The 24,122-nt window shown below is 39.7% G+C and overlaps 1 protein-coding gene across 1 annotated transcript in view; it reads left to right on the forward strand.

Moving 5' to 3' along the window:
• The window catches only part of LOC140238364 (aminopeptidase N-like), a 129,448-nt gene that overhangs the window by 84,108 nt on the left and 21,218 nt on the right, over nt 1-24,122 (forward strand). Inside the window, exons 12-15 of the mRNA XM_072318296.1 lie at nt 4,887-4,969; nt 11,100-11,225; nt 16,436-16,606; nt 17,615-17,752. Of these exons, the coding sequence (XP_072174397.1) occupies nt 4,887-4,969; nt 11,100-11,225; nt 16,436-16,606; nt 17,615-17,752 (518 nt within the window). The remainder of the gene's footprint in view (nt 1-4,886; nt 4,970-11,099; nt 11,226-16,435; nt 16,607-17,614; nt 17,753-24,122) is intronic.

Genomic DNA, 24,122 nt, shown 5'->3' on the forward strand with positions numbered 1-24,122 from the left:
ACTTGGCAGGTAGCATCCCTAGGGGGATAGGATCTCAATTTGTTCACATGGGCACCACGGCCTGCGGGGGGGGGGGGGGGGCAGGGGGGCCCAAACCTCCTTAAATTAAGGAATCTTTAGAAATCTTCTTCTCTTCAACCAGAAGTGATAGGGCTTAGTTAGTACTATGAGTTAGTACATTGATGACTGTAGTTTCAAGTTTGTTCATGGGGGAATGAGGGGTGCCCCCCTTAGGACCCAGGGGGGGGGGGGAGTTGGGAGGGGTCCTAAAGGGGCCTGAATTGTACATTTTCATCTTCACTTTGAGATCCCCATGTCTGATTTTCACCAAACTTGGTAGGTAGCATCCCTAGGGGATAGGATCTCAATTTGTTCAAATGGGCACCATAGCCCACCTGGGGGCCCCCTGGGGGCCCAAACCCCCTAAAATTAAGGAATCTTTAAAAATCTTCTCTAGAAGCAGAAGTGACAGGGCTGAGATAATACTATGAGTTGGTACATTGATGACTGTAGTTTCAAGTTTGTTCATGGGATTGGCGGAATCAGGGGTGCCCCCCCCCCCCCCCCTTTGGGACCCAGGAGAGGGGATTGGGATGGGTCCTAATGGGACCTGAATTGTACATGTTCATCTTCTTTTTGAAAACCTCATGATGAATTTTGACCAAACTTAGCAGGTAGCATCCCTAGGGGTATAGAATCTCAATTCCTTCAAATGGGCACCATGTCCCTCTTGGGGGCCCCAAGGGGGCCCACGCTCCCCCCCCCCCACATTAAGGAATATTTAAAATCTTCTACTCTAGAACAAGAAATGATAAAGCAAAGTTAATACCATGAGTTTGTACATTGATGAATATAGTTCCAAGTTTGTTCATTGCAGATCCAGGGCTGCCTGCCCCCCCCCCCCCCACCCTGGAGTTGAGGAGGGGGGATCCATATATGCAGACCTAAGTTTCCAATGTTCTCAGGTATGAGTGTGCAAGAATGCATGGAAGGTGAAATTGCGATACTCAGGTGAGCGCGTGACCCCCGGGTCTCTTGTTTTAGATCCGCTTGGCTATGGACTTACTATTTACCTATTAAGATATTGGTCTCGCTAAGTGGACATTTGATTTTCCCGTTGAAATATCAATTACCATAATGTACCTGCCTTGATATAGCATTTGACTTGGAAAACCTGTATTTTCTTGCGTGTACACACTATAAATCAACACCAGACTACCGTGACAAGAAGTAAAATTCTTTGAAATCTTTGTATGAATGTACACTGACAAGAATTTACAAAGAACGAACATTTTGTAGATCTTATGAATAGACTTCAATATTTTCAATAGCTTCTACTAACAAAAATTTTCAGGCTTGTGGCTTTTCACTTTTTATGTTAAAAAAAAGAAACACGCAGGAAATCACTCTTCATGAGAATGATTCTTAACTCTTTTGCATCATCTCATTGAAAAATGATACTACGTTTGCTACAGTTTCGTTGAAGTTTATGAATATATTCCTGTCATTTTACTGCAAATTCAAAATTGTTTCTCAAGTTTCAGCTTTCTATATATAAATAATGATTCATCACCCTTTCGTTCCCCCTGAAAAAAATAAAAAGTGCTCTTGTAAGAAAAAGGGAACAATGAGTAAGACTTTATTTGTTTTGCTAAAGTAATGAAAGATTGTCTCTGCATGATGTCATTGTCTTCACCTGATAATGCTTATCAGCATCTTATATTCTTGAGTAAGACATCTTTGCTGTGTTTTGGAGTCAACTGATATCAAAATCAACTACGTGACATCTGAATCACGTAGGGGATTGACGTGATATTAACCTGAGATGACGCAAGAATTTCCATTGTGTGGATATTTATACCACCGCCACACATAGTGTGAAGGGGGTATATAGGAATCAGCGTGATGTTGGTCGGGCGGTCGGTCGGTCTGTTGCAAAATCTCGCGTCGCGAACTCCTCCTACAGTTTTGAAGCAATTTAAATGAAACTTGGGGTAAATGATGATATTGAGGTATAGATGTGCAAGACATGTTTTTTGTGTTTGTTTGGACAATGCGTTGCCATGGTAACCATAATTTTACCAAAACCTTGTGGATTGAATAACTTCCATAGTATTTGAGCAATCAATTTCAAAATTGGTATCTATGATGATCTATAGATGTAGTTATGCAAGACACTCTTTGGGTTTGTACTTGACGAAGCGTTGCCATGGTAACTGCATGTTTTCTTCGAAATCCTGTGGAGTGAACAACTTCCACAGATTTGAAGCAATTGAAATCAAATTTGGTAGGCATTATGGCCTTGAGGCATAGATGTGAAACACATAATTTTTGTGTTTGTTGGACAAAGCGTTGCCATGGTAACCATAATTTTACCAAAACCTTGTGGATTGAATAACTTCCACATCACTCAAGCAATTAAGGTCAAATTTAGTATGTATGATGATTGGGAGGTGTAGTTATGCAAGACACCAATGTGTTAATATAAGAAAAATGTGTTGCCATGGTAACCACTCATTTTTGTATCAAATTGAACCGTTTAATCTATGAAGGTGAAATTTGGTGTGTATGATGGTCTTTAAGTGTAGTTTTCCAAAATGTCCGTTGTATCGGACAATGCGTTGCCATGGTAACCGCGTGTTTTTTTTTTTAATCCTGTGGAGTGAACTTCTTCCACAGTTTTCAAGTAATTGAAACCAAATTTGGTAGGCATTATGGCCCTGAGGTATAGATGTGGAACACATAATTTTTGTATTTGTCACACAAACCGTTGTTATGGTAACCACAATTTTACCAAAACCTTGCAGATCGAATAACTTTTCCATCATTCAAGCAATTAAAGTCAAATTTAGTATGTATCATGATCTACAAGTGTAGTTTTGCAAGACACCAATTTGTTAGTTTAAGGAAAATGTGTTGCCATGGTAACCACTCATTTTTTTATCAAAAATAAACCATTCAAGCTATGAAGGTCAAATTTCGTGTGTTTGATGGTCTTTAAGTGTAGTGATGCTGGGGGAAAGCATGTTTCTATTTGCTGAACGTTTTATACTCAGTGTCAACTCTGTAAGTGTACAGTAAACTAAAATTATTCCGTTTCCAATTCGACAAATGCACAAACTTGGTATTAACGTCATTGCCCTCACGACATCAAATACTATAAAGCAACACTAGGGACGGGGGTATTAATCACCTTCAGTGATAATTCTAGTTGACTTGGCTGTGGACATCTTAGTTACCTTATAGAACACTGGTCTTGCTAAGTGGACATTTTAATTACCTAATGTGACACTTGCTCTGATATTGCGGATATTTGACATGAAAAACCTTTAGTATGTAGTGTGTGTACGCGATTGAACTTTCGTGAGTACTTTTCCCCCAGACAGCTCCGGACAGCAGTATCACGGAGTGAGCACTGTGGCACTCTTAGTGTATGTATCTGTACGTGTAAACCCAAATGATGTCAACCACAAGTAAAGTATGGATTCAATGATGAGGATATTAAAATTGTACAACTCCTGCATGTGAATTGCCAATCTCTCCACCAATACTTGAATGCTTATGAGACGACATGACGATATTAATCATTTTAATCTATTATTGAATACTGAATAAAGCTTGAAGATCGTACCGTAATCGTACCAGTTAGGTACGTTCTCGCCAATGACTGGAAGCACGTGTATCGAAGCTGTCAGTCACGAATTAGCCACACCAACAAATCACAAAATATAAATTCGGACTCAACAGTGACCTAAGGGTTGGGAAGGGCTGAGTGGGGGATGAGGACGTGCCGCCCATACCCCCGGCAAAATCGGATAAGAACATGTAATTGAGAAGAGCCGTGGACATGGGTTTTTGGAGGAACTGTCACATGAACTGAAATGACTACATTGTTTCCTGCTCTATCAGCTCTGCCCGCTCTCAAGTTCGGTTTGTTCATGTTGTCGTTACACATTCAGAGTGACATCATTGCTACGGCTTTTTACTACCTCTTGATAGACGCAAAAATAAAGTATTGTGATTTGGTTGTGTGGAAAGGATTACAATTCTCAATTTGTAGTCGTAACATTGTACATGTCTTTATGATAAAAGACGGTGTGACGGTTATGATTACAGCAATTCATACAACCCAGCCTTGAACCCTGTACATAAATTTCAGGATACAATGTATTTGAATTTAAGGATTTATAGTATTCTCCATTATTATTATTATTATTATTACTATTATTTATTCTGCAATTGCAAAACAATACAAGTGACAACAGAGAAACAAATAAAACAAGCAAAACACAAGAAAACAAAGTGTCAGGCTTTCCCTGTTGAGCTTCCCTAAGGAGCCGGGTTGGAAAAAAGCAATCAAAATCACTAATCCATCATCAAATTCATGAAAAAAAGGCAATTTATTGAAGGATTGCGAACCAATGAGGCACTGATTTAATCATGACAAGATGGCAACCTTACGGCATAGAATATTTTGGAAGTTGTGGAAGTTGAATGATTAACATGTTTTCACGACACATTGAATGCCGTGACAAGCACGTTATTACGAATAGAGGATAATAATTCGCATAACTTGCTTGCCATCGATGAACGAATGAATAAAAGTATTATCTATTCGTATAAAGTGCATACTCGTCACCGTTATGGATGTGTCGTCAAAACATTTCAAGTCTCTAAACTTTCAAAACTTCCGAAATATTATCCTTTATATATTTTTATAAAGAACTTTCACTGTTCTGCATTTTAAAATCAGTGAATACCTCTCCCCCCCCCCTTAAATAGATTTCTGGAATAGATTATTACCATTCTTTCCGTTGAAAAACCAAAGGCATGTAATACTCATTAACATTGTCTGCGTTATTGTTACTTCCGATTTTGATGTACAGGAGTTTCTGAGGGATCTGACGAGACCGTTATATCAAAGATACAGGCTGAGCTTTGGAAGCAAATTCACATCAAGCGATGAAAAGTGAGTTAATTCTTCAAAATGATGAAGGTATACTAACGACTTCGAAGCCGATAGTAACAAGAGCACTCTGAGAGAACAGAGCTCTGCCAAGCATCCGTGATCTAAATATCGCAATATCGTGGGCAGTATCTTCAACACAAACACAAAGGTATAGACACATCTACACAATGCATTAAGTGAAAATCTGATCATCCATTCTTGAGTTACTTGGAGACAAATGTATTCTATGTCCTATATGATCCCATGACCTTTGGCCTTTCACCTCATGACCCCAAATGTAATTGTTTCTTTCTTACTTTATCATAAACATATCCTTCAAGTTTGCTGAAAATCCCATCATCCGTTATGACCCCTATGACTTCTAACATTTTACCTCATGACCTTCAAATTAAAATTTCTTTCTTACTTCACACACACCCTGCAAGTTTGGTTCTTGAGTTACAGGGAGATTTAGCACTTATGTCTTTTATACCCCTTTGACCTCATGACCCCTAAATTTTAATGCTTCTCTCTTATTCCATAATAAACACACCCTGCTACCTTGGTGAAATCCCATTATCCGTTCTTTAGTTACTAGGCGATTAAGCTTTTTTATGTCCTTTATAACCCCTAAACCTTCGACCCATGATCCCTAAATTGGAAACGTTTCTCTCTCACCTCATTATGAATACATCCTGCAAGTTCGATGAAAATCTGATTATCCGTTCTTGAGTTATTGGAAGTTTAAGCTTATTTCATTACATTTATTAACGTTTTGACCTTTGACCTCATGAACCCAAAATTTAATCATTTCTTTCTTACCTCATTATGAACACACACTGCAAGTTTGGTGAAAATCGTCATCTTGTACACAGACAGACAGACGAGCAGACAAAAACGTTCGGAGCCGAAATCATAACCTCCGCCCACTGTACGTACTGGCGGAGCTAACACTCTAAGCTTGACTCTAGCTGATATGCAAATGATATTTGAATGCATGTAATTATAAATATGACAATCGGGATGATCACTGTAATCTTGAATTTTTTATTTAAAAAATGAAAGGACAATTAATGATGTATGTGTATTCACCCGCAATACAATAGCGAAAGTGCCTCATTCCACCTCTACCTCCAGCCCGACTACAGTTTTTCATAATCGACATATGACTTAAAGCTTAGTGGCTTGTGACCACATGTTCTTGTGTCTGAATGCTCGATTATGGAAACATCGTGTATGCACATATAAAGTACACCGTACACTGAAACGATGTTCGAAATGATAGAAACATTGTTACCTCCGGCGGAGGTCATATTTTCGGTTCCATATGTTTGTCTGTTTGTCGGTTTTTGTTCAACATATCTCGAGAACAGATGAATGAATTTTCACATTATTTGCAGGGTGTGTTAATAATAAGGTAAGAAGGAAACGATGGAATTTTTGGTCATGAGGTCAAAGGCTAAAGGTCATAGGGGTCACAAAGGAAATGAAATAAGCTTTATCTCCCAAACACTCAACGGATGATCGCATTTTCACCAATCAAACTTGCAGGGTGCGTTTATGAAAAAGAGAGAAAAAGTTTAATTGGGGTCATGAAGTTGAAAGTCAGAGGTCTTAGGCGTCGTAAAGGACAATACATAAGCTTTAAAATGAAATGAAATGAAATGCAACTCATTTACTAAACAATTACATCGATTACTAACATAGAATAGTCCGAAGTTAAAGAGTTGTCCGTAAAAACGAATCAGCAATACCTAGCAGGCTAGTCGAGGCCAGTCCTATACAAATTATATTACGGATTTACGGTATTTACGGAAGTGATGTTATGATATACAAACGTACAGGTTTTTATTGGGGATCATTAAACACTATTCGAAAGGAGATATATTTTCGTTTTGATTTGCGAAAATTGTTACGTAAATTAAATTTAGATAATTTTTCAAACCTCTTCAAATTATACTACTCGCATATGACATGGAATCAATTTCTGATTTTATGTCTGCTGCCTCATACTTCATATTTTCTTTTAGTCTTCTATCATAACTATGCTCAATTCTAAAAACAATAATTAGAAACATCGTGCTGCAAACCCATGTGCATAATCCATAAACATTTAGCATTTGTGAATTATGAAATAAAGGGCCAGTATGCTCTCTAGGTCATTTAAAGCAGAATGCAGTCACTAATTTCTTTTGTGACAGAAATACAAACGGAGGATAGGGAAATACAGATACTATAATAGGTGATGATAAATTTATATGCTTAATCTTAATTATGTGAATAAAGCTTCATTTCTCAATAACTCAAGAAAAGAAGATCTCATTTTCACCAAACTTGCAGGGTGTGTCATAATGAAGTAAGAAAGAAAGGATGAAATCTTGGGATCATGAGGTCGAAGGTCAAGGAGGTCATAAAGTACATAAAATAAACTTAATCTCCCAATTACTCAAGAAGGGATGACTGTATTTTCTTCTGTGTTCACAGTGAAGGAAAAATGGGAAAAAATCAATTTGGGGATCACGACGTCAAAGGTCATAGGGTCATTAAGGACATAAAATTAGGTAAATTTAAATTCGTTTTCATATTTCCGAGTGAAAAGTACATCAAATGTAACAAAATTAATTAATATTCTTTACATGATATCCGGCTAGGAAGCTTAATACACTCCGAAAGTAAAAAAGAAAAGAAAGTTAATTCTTTTTTCAAGGTAATATTTGTCATAGAATATTTAGCTAAATATCTATGCTGTATATACCATGTTAAAGATAATCTAATTGGCTATTGACCTGCATGATGGTAGGTCAATGAAAAGGGAAACTTTACACATGAGTGAACACATGCATTTTTCTCTTCCAATTGCAAAAATTAACAAGTTGTTATTTATGCATATGTGCACTTCCAAATAACAATGAGAACAAAAGACACATTTAACACAATACGAAACACGAATTAATGTGCAAAAATGAACCTATGATCTCTAAAATGCCTTCATAGCCCCCAAAGATAAAGAAAGGTTAAAAAATAATTGAGAAAAATTAATCTTCTGTCAAATCCGAATTCAAATAATGTCAGAGAAGCAGCAATATTAACAAAAAATGGTAGAAATTTGAAATGCTATTTCAAATTATGAAAATTGAAAATATTTCGTTCTTGAATAATCGTCTCGTATTGATTTCCTAGATTAATAGAGTGAAATTCTGTCCATTTTATCACTTTTGCGGCTTTCTCCCCTCTGTTATTTGAATCTAGAATTGACAGAAAATTCTTATTTTCCTTCTTTAGTTTCCCACTTTGTTTTTGTTTCATGAAATAAAGAGATAAAAGAACAAAAACTTATTTAGGGGATTTCATTCATGTCTCTCATTAAGTTGAATTAATCATTGCTATCTTCAAGGGTATTTGTAAATGAATGACAAAATGTCAATTATTTCTGCAGTTTTTACTTATGGGCCTTGGGTGATAAAATCGAATATGTTCACTCATGAGTAGAGTTTTCCTCAGTATCAACCTATCAAGTGGATAGTCAATAAAATTACCTTTAATATCGTATATAATATATTGATTTTTATGTTATTCTTCTATGAAAAATATGACCTTGAAAAACTTTCTTCTTTTCTTTTCTTGAGTGTAGAATATTGCAAACATATTATAGAACATGGTGGTCAATCAATGAAAGTTGGAATCTGAGCACAAATACTCAAGAAATATGATGGAACCTACTTAAAGGGGCATTCCAGACGATTTTCATAATTTCATATCACGTAGCACATAAATCAGCAGCTCCATGCACAGATTTGTGGAATTTATTGTCGTTCTTGAGCAGAGAAACAATACTTTGAAAGAATTTAAACAAATTACACTGAACAGGGATGATGACATAGGAGGCTCACATATTTCAGAAATGTAGTATGTGTAATTCCATTACAATACCGCTTGCCTGCAAGTTCACCTGTGTATAATCTATGCATGCCTTTTTCTTTTGTTCTGCTTTCTTGAGCTACAACTCTTGCATTCTTATGGTGACTCTGCCATGTCATCATCCTTGTTCATTGCAATTTGTTCTAAATTTTCAAAATATTCTTATTCTTCGTCCCGATTATCATAAATTCTGAAACTCTGTCCTCAGTATAACTGATTTATAGTTGTTCAGAGGTAAAAATCTCAAAATCATCCGGAGGTCCCCTTTAAGCTTGTTGAGCGTAGGACCCAAAATGGATGATCAAATTTTCACCAAATGTATTTTGTAGATGTCCCGTTACCCCCAAATTTGTGTTGAAGATACTGTCCTTTCGGGGTCTGCTCTCTCGGAATGTTCCTGCAAATTTCGAATGAAAGTCATCTGTATCACATCCCATCCCATCAATAATCTGACATTGCAATGGCACGACAGGTGCACGACGTAAAGGTTAGAGTGTGTGTGTGTGGGGAGGGGGACGAGAGTTTTTACGGGAAATTATTTTCTCATCCCCTTGTACACTATACCCATTTACTTTTTCAAAGAGATCGTTGTTGAGTCCTTAAAAAAATCTCCAAAACACTTGATACGGGGATTATGATAATTTTCTAGATTATATTATATTAATTGACAGTGATTGATGTTACTGTTCTCTATCTAAGTCAACTTCAACAAGAAGAAAATTTCATTTCAAAGTTTCACATGTTTCATGAAACAGTTTCAATTCTCACACTAACCTGTATACACAAGTCTTCACTTAAACTTTCCCTTTCGAAAGGGAATAATGTCCTCCGCACCGTACTGACAAATTTTATAATTTGACCCTTTTTATGGGGGGGGGGGGCGTGGTTGTAGTGGCTGAATAATCGACAAAAACATGCATATGTGACATTCCCATTTAGAAACCATATGACAGATCTGAAGAGGTGACATCATCACCCCATCTTAATTTAGGATAGATGTGACCGATACTGCTTCTTTGTGAAGATATGTAGAACAAAAATTCCAAAATTTCATTGGTGTTCTCAAATAAAGGAAGTTATGTTACAGAATCAAACTCAAATTACTAGACCCCATTTACAGAGCAGAGCCGGCCTCAATTGCGCGGCCGAGCCTCGCAATTTTGTCCGTTTACACTGCTGGGCTCGGCCGCGCTTTTAATTCAAACCTTTCAATATTTTGTCGTAGTGGCGCTCTGCTTGCCAACAAACGCAATTTGGTATTGTCTGGTTTTCAGACCCTTTGCCAACTGAATTCTGTGGCGACGAAGTCGCCGTTCGGGCAAAGGCCTTTGCCGAAGGAAAAAATCCTTTGCAGGACAAAACCACCTTAAACTACACTAGTTTTCGACGTTTAGGGGGTTAATATCCTGAATAGCGAAATAGTACAGGCAGAGGGTTTGGAAGCCTGACTAAAATTGGCTGCGCATTTGGCCCAGTTTGCGTTTACACCAAGAAAAGGCCGAGACCACCTCCAGAGCGTGGCCAAATGCGAGGCCAATTTTGGCCTCGCATTTGGCCTTTTGCGCGTTTACACTGAAATGAAGGTGGGCTCGGCCGCGGCCGAGCCTCGCACTGTAAACGGGGTCTAGAAGTACTTTTATACTTGGTTCTACATGAAACCTAAAGTGTTACAATGTGGTTTATTTGTGTGCAAAATATTTTATATTTTCTACCAGAAATAAAAAGTAATCATTAGATTCTCGCCAATTTTGTCAATTTTTAAAGCAAGCGAAGATAGATAGAAGTAGAGTATAATATTATGTCCGAAAAAATAAAGGTTTTGTATCTAATATTGATTGGAATCTTATTCACATCATTTTAGATGTTTTGTAGCTGCATGCCAATTTGTATTATTTGTCTTTGTGTATCATATGTGACATTTATTTCTACCTGAATGTTAAGTGAAAAACACTTCTTTGTGTGAAAAGAAAGTGTTTCCATAACTATTCCAACACTATTTTATAGAAAAAGAAAAAAGATGATTTCATTGGTGTCAGATTTTATGAACCTGTCTAGCTCTGTTTCATTGATTCTGCATGCTCAGTGGGGTCAACTCACAGCATGGAATGGATTTAAGTAATATTTTGTTCCAGTTGAATACGATTTGAATAGAGGTGTAAGAAATGCGATTTATGAATACAAAAATTCATGACCTAATGAAGAGCCTTGGTTGTCGTACTTGGTATGGTTGCAGGAATACACGGGAAGTCATCCTCCCTATCGCGTGCAAGGTTCGAAACCCAGAATGCGTCCAAGAAGCTCTGAGCATATTTCAAAACTTCATGGAATCGTTCAACGTCTCGGAATTACATCAGGATAGGTCTGTACATGTAATGCTCGTTTACATAACTCGAATATCCAAGACTGAGCGTTCCTGCGTGTTGGTGTTTGACAAGAACAATACGTTCTCGTGAGATACTTTAAGGGCTCGATATCGTTCAATTTTATTGTTTGTTTATTTCATCAGATTGTGGTAATTGATGGAATCGTGTAAATAACTGTCAATAACGTGTGTATTTATGCGTAAATTGGAACAATGAATGTTTCTTTGAAATGGGACGTCGATGTTTTTGGCCAGTCGGTGGTATATATACTTTCAATAAAGAAAACCATATATTTTTAGTTCTCTCGAAATTTGCATATCGAGTCTGGTGTCAAGTGCACATGTTATTGTGTACATGTATATGTGTTTGTTTCTGTTGTGTTGCCATTACTGATTTTGGTAGTACTGGTAGAGAAATATTGCTTTTTTTCTCATAATCACGAAAGTTATTTCGTGCATTAGCGAGTACTTTCGCCTCCAACTGGTGGCTTCTTCTGACTGCGTCGTAGATGGCGGTATGACGCGGGACGTGACTGGGACGTTAGCGGCCTCACGCTCCTTTTCCGGGCTCCCATAGAAACCTGTGTTAAATGAAGCATATTCCGTAAATCATAAAAAAAAATCAAGCGAATCGTAGAATTTTTTTTAAATTGAAGCAGATGAAGGGAAATTTTCTCTGCTTTCAAGCAAGCAACATATTTTGGGATGTTTTCCAGCTCTAAAAAAAAAAAAGTTAAGAGCCTCCATACGAGACTAGTCATCCAGTCACTCTCAAAAACGATAAAAATAGCAAATTACCTCGCCTGATATCAATAAAAATCCATTAAAGATACAAAAACCCTGATTCATTTAACTTCTTCATAGCCTGCAGAAGCTCCTGTCCTCAAGCAATGTCAAACACCAGCGAAGGTGGCAATTTTCCACTTGACTGATTTTTTATTTTTTTTTTGTAAAAAATAACATTACCTCATCTTTGTACTGCTTCCCTGTAGGCAATGCGCGAGTTGAATTAGGAGCGTGCGGCCTATAGAGCAGTCAAGTGCTTCCAAACACTTTTTTAACGCTGTCATCTTGTAGAGATATTAATTCCGACTACAACGATATAAAACTTTCTACATTTCATGCTTGTTTTCAGCAGAGTGGACCCCATCAAGCTACAATGCACCATGTACTGAAATCCAATCAATGCACCCTTACTGGCATTATACCTTTGGTTCGGTGAAATTGGACGTAGGGCCCATATAGACAGTAATTCAGTGGCATTCATTCAGTCCAATTTAAAGGTTTAAATGCTGGATACCCTGAAAACCTCCCAAAATATCAAAATAATTATTCATAACACATTTCAAGGTAAATATTTAAGTTCAATGAGCAAGAAAAGGAAGTTCAATTTCACTGTTCCATGGAGCATTTGAGCCCATCACCAGGCCATATGATGTACTTTTACAATATAAATCAATGTAAAACTCAAGGCCTTGAGCATGCTCAAGGCCTTGTCACATCGTGTCTTGGTAAGCCTTGCGGGTTGACTTGCGGGGAAAAATTTTGCTACCCGGATCTCCCCGCAGTTGGCCTAGCACGTATCTTGCCCGTTGTTGCCCGGAGGTGTGCACGCAAGTCCGATTTACCCGCAGCCAAGCTTTGAGCATGACCAAAACTTTTTCCGGGTCTTCTTCTTCGTCGTATCCAATATCTACATAGTCATTAGATATTTGGCCATGACTTGGCACGTCACAGAGCCTTCTCATTTGCAGCCATCAGGTCGTTTTGACTGCACTACACCGGATGTTCACAGTGCTCAAGCGGTGCACCATTCCATGTAAGTGACAGCTTCTTCCTAACATCTCGGTTGCGTAGATGGAATAAGCAAGCCTGGGTCTTGGACGGATTTACCTTCAGCTGGTTGTCTCTGTAATACAGATTGTCCAAGGCTAGTGTTAAGGTGGCCTCTAATTCACTGATGTTGCTGTTCTGAGCTGTGATGCCAAGGTCGTCAGCGTAGATGAAGCTCCTTGTGCCTGTTGAGACAGGTTGGTCACTCGTATAAATGTTGAAAAGAACTGGAGCGAGAACGCTGCCCTGGGGAGTCCGTTCCTCTGTATCCTCCATCTGCTTCTCTTCCCATTCAGCTCCACGAAGAAGCGTCTATTTTCTAGTAGCAACTGGACGAGCGTGGTGAGGTGAATGTCACTTGTCATCTTGAACAGCTTATTAACGAGTAGCCTATGGTTCACTGTAACATATGCAGCTGTAAGATCGACAAAAACTACTCCGGTAGCTGGGTTCTTCTCAAAACCATCTTCAATGAATTGAGTCAGGTTTATAACCTGATTTGTACATGATCTCCCTGGGCGGAAGCCAGCCTGCTCTGGGATTAAGTGTTGTTCCGTATTAGGGCCAAGCCAGTTCAAGATGAATTGCTCAAAAAGCTTGTAGAGATGACATAGTAGGGAAATTGGTCTGTAGTTTTTGGCCACATTTGGATCTTTGTCCGGTCTGAGAACAGCTATTACTAGAGCTTTCCTCCAGATCTTTGGTAGTTGGGACTGCAGCACACATTAACTGTCATACAGGATGAGAAGGCGTAGTTGAGCAACCTGTCTTAAATGCGTAATTTGCGCAGTACAGGGGGCATTTCATGAAGCATTTTGGTCGGATATTTTTCTGACAAACTGTTACAAGCTACTGAAATCCTTGCATCTGATTGGCTGAGAGCAAATTTGTCCGACAACTTTGTCTAACAAAATGCTTCATGAAATGCCCCCCAGATGTCAAGTCAAGCTGCCTTGCCGTTCTTAAGACTGCCGATTGCTGTCTTTAAAGGTGAAAGTCCTAGGGGATTCTTCATTGGACTGATTCCATGGTCGATGTTCTTTTTGCTTCAGCTTATGTTGAGTTTTCCCAGTCAACAGAAGCTGGTGGGCAACCTGGTTGGTAGTAACGTTGGAATGCACTGTTGCCTTCTTGGGGTCATTGTTGATTTTTTTTATGGTTGACCGTTTTGTTTTATTTTTTTGTTTTTGGTTTGTTTTTTTGCTGTTGTGTGACATATCCACACTTTCGATTAGCTCTTGCCAAGATTTCCTTCGCCCTTCTGCTATATCCTCCACAAGCATCTCTCCTGCGGTCAGGGAGTCATCTGAGAAGGGATCCTCGTTATAAAGCCTCAGGTACTCATCATAGAGGGTTGAGCTATCTGCAGAGATACCAGGAATGTAATGTTCCCTACATCCACAGGGGATATGCTTTTTAGATAATTTATTTCTCGTATCAACTTGATGACTCTGTCATAGTTGGCTGGAGTTGGGTCAAGATCAGCTAAGGCTTTGTCAAGATCGTTGGTGAAGTTCTCCCAGTTGGCTTTCTGGAAGTTGAAACGTCGCCTGAGAAAAATTTTCTGGGGCACCACAGCAGCAGTGATATCGATGGAAATTTGCCTGTGTTGGGACTGGGTATAGGTTCTTGTACATGCTTCTAATACTGAGGGCTGATATGTACTCACTAGTAAAGGCCAGGTCTGGATTGTATCCCTTTTTCCAGCGGCAGCTGTTGAAGGAGGAAGTTTGGCATCATGTATTAGGCTGAGTTGGTGAGTTTCAGCCCACTCCTCGACCGAATTGCCATCTTCATTTGTTTCACTGTAGCCCCAGGTAGTGCTCTGACTATTGAAATCTCCAATGACATTTATTTGCTAGTGATCGAAGGTGTGAGGTTCCTTGAAGACGAATTTAGTGCCAGGTAGTTTGTACACTGATGTCACTGACAGTCTCCCCAATCTGATCAACAGGATCTCTACGTTGTCTCGTTTGGCAACGATTGTACTGCCATATCTCTCATGAGGCCTTTCAACAGCAAGCTCCATTCCAGGAATTCTGGGTGAGTCGCGGGGATTACCCGCAGAGGTCCACGCAGAACACCAGTAGGAGGCCCGTAGCTACCGCAAGTCACAGGCAGTTGACCCGCTTGAAGTACGTAAATTGCCCGTGGATCAATGCCTATGCGCCAGAAGCGCGTGTCATCTGCGGGCATTCTACGAGCATAATACGGGTGTTTTACTGGCAAGGAACGGTGTCAAAACTGCCAATATCCGTGTAGCTGGTCAGTTCTGCTGGTGTGGAGTGAGCTATACGAGCAAATTATGTGCATGCTGATTGTCAGTGACCGCCTTTCTGCTGGTTATTTGAGAGTCGGCTGCGGCCAAGATAATGACAGGGATTCCTTCACCGACTTGTCAGCCCTCACTCTCCACCCATGCGCCTGACACGCAGGTCACACGGAATGCACGTAAGTAGAACATAAGTAGCACGGGTCCAGCGGGAAAGACGCATGCGAAACTCGTCCAAATCCTTGTCCACCCGCAAAAAAATTGTCCTGCGTGCTGGAAAAGCCCCACATGCAACAAGCCCGCGTAGCTTGCCTGGAAAGGTATGACAGCTAGGGCCTTAGCTTGGCTGCGGGTAAATAGGACTTGCGTGCGCAACTCCGGCTTACTACGGGCGAGATACGTGCTATGTACTGTCATCTGCGAGGACCTCCGGGTAGCAAAATTGTTCTTCGCAAGCCTTGCGTGCGACTTTCGAAGAACAATTTAATATTCAAAATTTTAATTGAACATTTACCATCCTCTTTATTCGATTTCATCTGATTTCTTAAAGTCAACTTGAATACGCAGTCTCCTTTTAATTTAAGAAATAAAATGATTAATTACAAAAGGGTCGTATGTCAATATCTTTTAGTGGAAAATTGGATTCCATCGGGATTCGAACCCGAGATCTCCGGATTGATAGCCCTGTGCTCTTCCGACTGAGCTATAAAAAGCTGTTGTACAGTGTTCGTCCCAGAAACCCTTTATTCTCAATGCTCGAATGGTCAGAAGCCATAGCCGTGTGTTTGTATGTGACACACGCGCACACACTTAAACCTGACATAAACCGGAAGGATAATTCAACTTGTTTATTTGGGTTTTTTTTTTAACACAGGTAACCCTCAAATTTTCGAAAAAGAAATATAAAAAGAGGAATTTGGACAGGACGTTAGAATGTCTCAAAGCAGACGCGAGGAGTGTAGTGAAATAAATACAGAAAAAAAAAAAGGTATAGAAGAAGGCACATGTGTGTGGACAATTACTTTCGAATGTTTACTGCTATTACCAGGGGTATGGCCGTAAATAATTTCACACTGCAGACAATTTGTGACTTCAATTTCAGTTCAGACAACGTTACGATGGAAACTGTGCTTTGCGTGGGGATTCGTGAAGGCAGTACAAAGGAGTGGAGCTTCATGAGGTCACTCTTGCTTCACCCAAAGATGCCCAACGCATATAAGAAGAAGTGGTTGAGCGCGCTTACCTGTTCACTGAGACCGTGGGAGATAAAGAGGTTTGTAGTATAATGATGTTTTTGTTTATCGTGATTACTATGTTGACGACCTTCAAAATAAGTTCAGAAAGCAATATTATACTAATATGACGCCAGACTAGCGGACAATTTACCTTGTTTGTTTGTTGGTTTGTTTTGGGGTTTTTTTTTTTTTCGTTTAGTACACATGATGTATGTTTTGTAGGTTTTCTGTTTTTTTTTTTTTCAAGGCTGTCATATCTCAGTCAAGCTATTTGCTTTTTTGACGACAACCTATGCATTTAAATACTACGATACATGTACCTTCGTTCAGTCAGATAATTGTTGTTCCACTATCCGGAGCAGCTCCCAATCGACGTGTTTTCTTTCTTTTCTTCAATTCGTTAACAGTCAGTTGTACACGTAAATTTCAGTTATGTTAGGATGTACAGATTGTATGGCTTATGCCTTAATGTGTTCGAAAAAAAATAATTGCATTTCATTTGTGATATATTATATTCAATGGAGAAAGTTCTTCGTTGAATTTAAAATTGAACGTAACGGCCAGTGTCGAAACCGGTTCTCAGACCTTTTGACTTATTCTGTGCAAATCTAAGAAACAGCATAGGTTGCCTCAAAAGAAAGACGGCAATGCAGGTCCAGTCAATTTGTCCTAAAAATGCACAGTACAGTGCCGGTGCTGCGTTTTGGCAATGGTGTCACTTCCAGGGTTAATCGGCTGACGAGCCCCCCCCCCCCCCCCCCCCCCCAAAAAAAAAAAAAAAAAAAAGGCTTATCGCACTTTCCTGGTGCCAAGCAGAAAGGAAAAAAACACACTTTTGGGGTGTCACTTTCGGGGGAAAAAAAAAAAAGAGAAAAAAAAGTGTAAGGGAGAATGCATGATCCCCCCCCCCTCCTCCCCCGTTCCGCCTGCCCTGTAGTAGAAAAATACACAGGAAAATTTTAATCAAGGTTTTGTGTAGTATCAACTATTTTTTTTTTATCTGATTTGGTTTGGGTTTTGTTGGTATTTCTTTTTCTTAATCACAGTTTATTGGAGTATGTCATGGCCAAACCCAACAAGCTGGGTATTCTCTTCTTTGTCCTGCCAAAAATCGCATCCACACCTGTCGGGCGCTCCCTGGCCTGGGATTTCTTGCGGGAAAACTGGGATGGACTCTACGAGACGTGAGTTTACTGGCAACGTGCACGTCTTTGACAATTCATTATTGCATGTAAGACACTCCCCGTCGATATGACACATGGACTTAAGTGTCTCCCTTTCAGAGCCTCAAAAACACCTGTCAAAGAAGTGCAATATCGTACGCCTCGTGCAGTCCCAAGCGAACATTCATAGACAGTATACCGTGCCAGGGTTAACCAGCCTGATCGAGACTATACCATAAAAATACCTTGGAGGAACCCTTCACTTTTCACTCAGACGAACAATTAGCTACGAGAAAATGTAGACCTAATGAGCATTCATATAAAGAGGTGTGATAAAAGCACATCATAAAAGCATGTCATTCCATTATTTTCCAATTACTTTTTACTTTGCAATTGTACTGAAATAGAATTCATAGTTGTCAAGTAATGTGCTTGAGTAATATACTCGCAGATAGTGAAGGGTATTCAAACGTACCTACCTGCTGAGAATTTTTGTTTGCTATTAGTTTTATAGTCAGACAGAACAGTAAGTGGCAAATCACATTGGCTGTGCTGTGTTCCTATAAGGTGTTTTGATGGAAGTCAAAAATCATTTTTTCATTTTTTAACAAGATTGGTTAAAACACAAAATTTGCAGAATATTGTGTAAGTTTATGTATTTATCCTTCAAATGTACGATAAGAGTTTATATGTTAAACTAGTAGTCAACTCAATGCGGCACTCTTGTGTTGTGGCCAATATTCTTTGGCACGGCACGGTTCATTCTCTCGGGCATCCTCTGGGCCACATCACGAGGTGATCCACCGTTCGTGAACGAAAGCTTTGCCATGTTTGATACGTGTTTCAATGCCGACTATCAAAACGCGTTTGCAAGCACCTTTCGGATCGTATTTCTCAAGTTGTTGCGTTTATCAACTCTGTCATGAGTCGATTGTGAGGACTTGTCACTGGGGAGCTCCCTTGCGCATTTTGACCCGAGAAGCGGAGATGCGTTGTTGGTAGTGGTTGGCAAGGACAGGTCCGAGCTATAAACGCGTTTCAAAACGACTTTGCGTTTATCAACTCTAAAGAAACGCGTTTCTGCAGAGTTGATCCGCGTTTCAGAAGCGCACTTTTAATCCCTCAATCAAAACAGTTTTGCGTTTATACCCCCATCTCACTAGACGGCGATTCCGCTACGATCATCAAAAATCGACAAAGCGCGGCGGATCGTGGCTTCATCGCTTTAAATCTTCTCCATCGTATCTTGAGAGGTTCAGAAGCGCGGAGGGTCGTCACCTCGCTACGGAAGTTTTGAACATGTCCAAAACTTCCGTAGCGAGGTCGCCGTGGTTTTAGAGCGTATCACAATCGCCTCACGAGCGCATTAAAAGCGCCACATTCGTAACTCTGACGGGGTAGCAACGCGTCAGGCGTAACTCGAGTGCATCGAAAGCGGCCCCCATCGCCCATGAAAATTACCACTTTTACAGCAGGAACCAACCATGAACGAAAGAAAGCGATGAACAGACCAGGAGGGTGGACATGGAGAAAAGCGTATAAAATTCATTTTTCCACGTACACTCAGTACGAATCTACTCTGTTTATTTAGTTGTTTGTTTGTCATGTACCATTGCAAGTCAATGAAAGTAAATTAAGTTGTAATTTTTTCAAATATGTCTTCATAAAATTGTCTCGTTGTAGGATACGATTTGTAGTTTGCTCGTAAGCCGGTTCTTTAATATTATACACACATTTTACCCTTTTAACTGAATGGAGGACTTAACTAATAGTGGAATTTCACATCAGGTTCTAATTGGTGTGTTCTAGAATGCTAAGATGTAAGAGTAAAACTATATTCTGTATATCCATGTTGGTTTGACACTGACATCTGCCTGAAGAAATTCAATCATGAAACCCAATTTATACCCCGATCGCTTGAGATCGTAGCATGATCCCGGCGTAAACGTATCAATGTCGCTCCGATCGTATCACTGTTGTAGCGAGGTCTTGATAAGCGTACGAATATCGCAATACGATCGCTTTGATCGCAGAAGCAGCGCGTCTCGTCGGCTTGGAAAAGCGGCAAAAACGTGGCAGCGTCGTAGCATCATCGTAGCACTATCGCCTACAGCGCAGATTGAGCGTAGAGAAACCGTAGTGTAATCGCCTCGGAGGCCAAAAATGGAGACGGACGGCGATCGCGCCACGATTTGTTAAATCGTCACAGGTCGCCATGGTCGCCTCCCTAGTGAGATGGGGGCCTCATCAACTGCCAAAAACTCCCTGAAAGTTGTTGGGAAACCTTAATTTTGCGCCAGAAGTGAGTTGCTAAACGTACTCGATTCGCCCTTTCACGATTTGCTTTGAAAGCGTTCAGTCCCTGCACAAGAGACGCTGTACGTACACAGCTCTGGACCTGTGCAGTTCGCTCTGGCACGCTTCGAGAATTGGGATTGAACGCAGCCTTAGATGTGTGTTTTGGGCAAAAACTTATTCCAAAGGATACTAGTATGACGAGAGCTTCTACAATGAGAATCTGCTCTCGGGACTTTCAAGATGATCTTGAGTTCATTTTTCCGCCTTTTTGACAAAAATTTAGCTTAAACTCAATTAAAGGATTCTATTCTGTCAATCACACCTGAAGACCAAGTGTGATCAATATGGAAGATTAAAAACATCAAAGACTGGCTGGCAATAACAGAAATGGTTCATAAAAAAAAAGAAGTCACGCATCTGTACACTGTCAGTGTTAGTGTTAGTGTATGTGCAGTTAGAGTTCCACCATGCAATCTCAACGTCAAACTTCAAAGGCAATGAGACACGACGCTCGTTGTCGGAAATATAGCCTCAGAAAGTGACAACTTCGACTCCAGCATAGAGCGCTTCAAAAACAAGCTTTGAGGCTGCCTTCATAGAATGACGAGGACGAAACTCCTTGTGGGTTCATCTCGTATTTCATGTGCGAGGAATCGATTAACTTTTAAGGAACGCAAAGGATCATGGTGAAACATTGCTGGAATATCAGATCGTTGTTGGTGAGTTTAAGGTAGAAGTCACTAAGTTGAAACGGAAAATCTCTGTCATTGAAAGTTGACGACCTCGAGAACAGGTCTCGTAAAGTTTTTTTTTTTTTCTACGGGATCAGGGAATTTCAACAAAATGAAAGGTATATTCAGACGACCACAGATATTTTGCCATTTACTGGACTGTCTCCGGCAGACTATTCCATGGAGAAATGTCAGCCAGCTTCCAAAACTAATGGAGAGCCGCCTATACCACTGAAACTTAGAATGAACCTAATTTGCTTATCAAGCTTTGCCCAGCTAGAGATGGTTCGAGTTCATACCAATCGATGAATTCATATCATATATATATAGAGAGAGAGAAAGAGAGAGAGAGAGAGAGAGAGGGAGAGAGACTGAGGGAGAGAGGGAGAGCGAAAGAGAGAGACTCGACATTAACTTTTTTTTCTCTGATGGCCCGTTCGGATCACTATAATCTTTGAAGTGGAATTTTTTGTACCCCCCCCCCAAAAAAAAAAAGGATATCAAAATATAACCGTTTTAGAAATTCGGTGGCCCGACTTCGATTTTTAGTGGCCTCGGCCCACCTGGCCATCGCTAATGTCGAGCTCTGTATATAGGAAACAAATTGAAGACTTCAGGAAGCGTGTGTTTTCAGAAATAAGATGGATCAGTGAAGAGGAGTCAAGAAGTCTTTTTTTTTATGTTCCCATCAGACCGTTTGGCGTTCAGACTACTTGATCTAATTGGACCCAAAATATAGAGTTTAACCAAAATCATTATCCAGTCTTGTGTTGTTGACTCGTTTACACTTATCTGATTATACTTTAACTATGGTTCTCCTTTGTTAGATTGTAAGTTTAAACTTTGGCCTTTGTTTCACATTTTCAATAGTTACGTTAGCAAGTCTATTTGGAATAGTTTATGATGATGCTCATAATTTAACACTAATCACAGTCTTAAATGAATGCCAGAGATTATTAAGCAGAGAGAGAAGATATGAGGTGTGAGTTTTCTTCAATTTTGTCTGCCCTCAGCATCTGCTCTGTACTGCTCTGTACTAATGAAAATCGAATCCCGATGGAATCCCATTTTCTTTGCTCACTTTTCCACTAATAATTTATATTCTTTCTGGTCAGTTTATTCTGTCTTTATTTGTTACAAACTCAAAAAGCTGCATCACTTCGGTGATCCCTCGCATTTATCCCCAAGTTGAATTATCCTTCGGGTTTATGCCAGGTTCAAGTGTGTGCGTGTGTGTTACACACAAACACACTGCTATAGCTTCTGACCACCCGAGCATTGAGAATTAAGGGTTTCTGGGACGAACACTGCACTAGGGCTTTCTATAGCTCAGTCGGTAGAGCACCGGTCTAGCAATCCGGAGGTCTCGGGTTCGAATCCCGATGGAATCCCATTTTCTTTGCTCACTTTTCCACTAATAATTTATATTCTTTCTGGTCAGTTTATTCTGTCTTTATTTGTTACAAACTCAAAAAGCTGCATCACTTCGGTGATCCCTCGCATTTATCCCCAAGTTGAATTATCCTTCGGGTTTATGCCAGGTTCAAGTGTGTGCGTGTGTGTTACACACAAACACACTGCTATAGCTTCTGACCACCCGAGCATTGAGAATTAAGGGTTTCTGGGACGAACACTGCACTAGGGCTTTCTATAGCTCAGTCGGTAGAGCACCGGTCTAGCAATCCGGAGGTCTCGGGTTCGAATCCCGATGGAATCCCATTTTCTTTGCTCACTTTTCCACTAATAATTTATATTCTTTCTGATCAGTTTATTCTGTCTTTATTTGTTACAAACTCAAAAAGCTGCATCACTTCGGTGATCCCTCGCATTTATCCCCAAGTTGAATTATCCTTCGGGTTTATGCCAGGTTCAAGTGTGTGCGTGTGTGTTACACACAAACACACTGCTATAGCTTCTGACCACCCGAGCATTGAGAATTAAGGGTTTCTGGGACGAACACTGCACTAGGGCTTTCTATAGCTCAGTCGGTAGAGCACCGGTCTAGTAATCCGGAGGTCTCGGGTTCGAATCCCGATGGAATCCCATTTTCTTTGCTCACTTTTCCACTAATAATTTATATTCTTTCTGGTCAGTTTATTCTGTCTTTATTTGTTACAAAATGAAATTTGTAAGATCCTAACTGCTTATCTACAGTTGCAGCAGTTGCGATCTTACAAATTTCATTTGTACAGAAGGCAGACAAAATTGAAGAAAACTCATATAACAGTCTTGTTCATATCATATGGGGTAATCTTACAAATTATCTAGCTAGCTTCTGAGGAGTGCTTTTAATCTTTAAGTTTTCCATTGATTTTGACTTAAGTAATTTTGCTGCTTTTACGTATTTATCGTGCAGGTCCGTGCACGATTTGGAGAACCTGTGTGCCATCCTGAACCTGTGTGCTCCTGATTTTTTCTCATTTTCTAATTGGCAGTTTCCTTTGAATTATTGTCTGTTTTTTAATTCGGGTTTTTATGATAGTAGCAGCTACACGTATTTCACAATGTATATGTACAGTTCGTTTCTTGCTGTTACACGATTTTGGGTTGACTTTTGTTTGTGATTTTTTTCAAAGTACGTGATAGAGATCTTGGTCAAATGTGAGTTGTGACTGCGGTGTTGGATAACGCATTTGTCAGGATGGTTAATTCTCACCCCGAATTCTAAATGTTATCGAATAGACATCAATCACCAATAAATCCACTGTAAAACGAGCCAAACATCTATGTTCAAATGAAGATTACTACAGGCTAGCTGCAAATGCTAATGCTGAGGCCTGTTTACCAACTCCTCAAAGTTGTCACTCGACTCCTTACACCAACTGAAGAGGTGGTTCCAAACACAGCGAAGCGTTCATGTGATATATAGTTAAAAGAAAGGCAGATTCCGAATGTAAAGGAAACGTTGATGAATTGTGATCACACAACAGCAGATCAACCCTTGAATGATGGACTGGGCATTTAGTATGTTAAAACAAGATGCTTATATGTAATACAAGTGTAGTTGCAAAAAGTTGAGTGTTGCTAATGATTGTGTATGTTTCTTAGATGGGTCAGACATACTGTTTTTCCATATTTTTATTGTGCAAATTTGGCCAATAATCTGGATGTAAATCAATATCAGTAAAAGTAAAGCAGTTTAGATTAGTTCTACTAATGAGGAATCCGAACTTTACCATATTACCATGATAATTGCGATATTTCACACACACACACACACACGTTTGTGGTTATATCTTTTATTCGTACATCTAAGTGGTTTATTTGGATTATACAGAGAAATCAATAAGAGTTAAGCATAGTAAACAATGTCAGAATAAGTCAAGTCTTTTGGTTTACATATATATTGGTGTGTATAATGA

Source organism: Diadema setosum, chromosome 14 (assembly GCF_964275005.1).
Source record: "Diadema setosum chromosome 14, eeDiaSeto1, whole genome shotgun sequence".
NCBI classification, from domain to species: domain Eukaryota; kingdom Metazoa; phylum Echinodermata; class Echinoidea; order Diadematoida; family Diadematidae; genus Diadema; species Diadema setosum.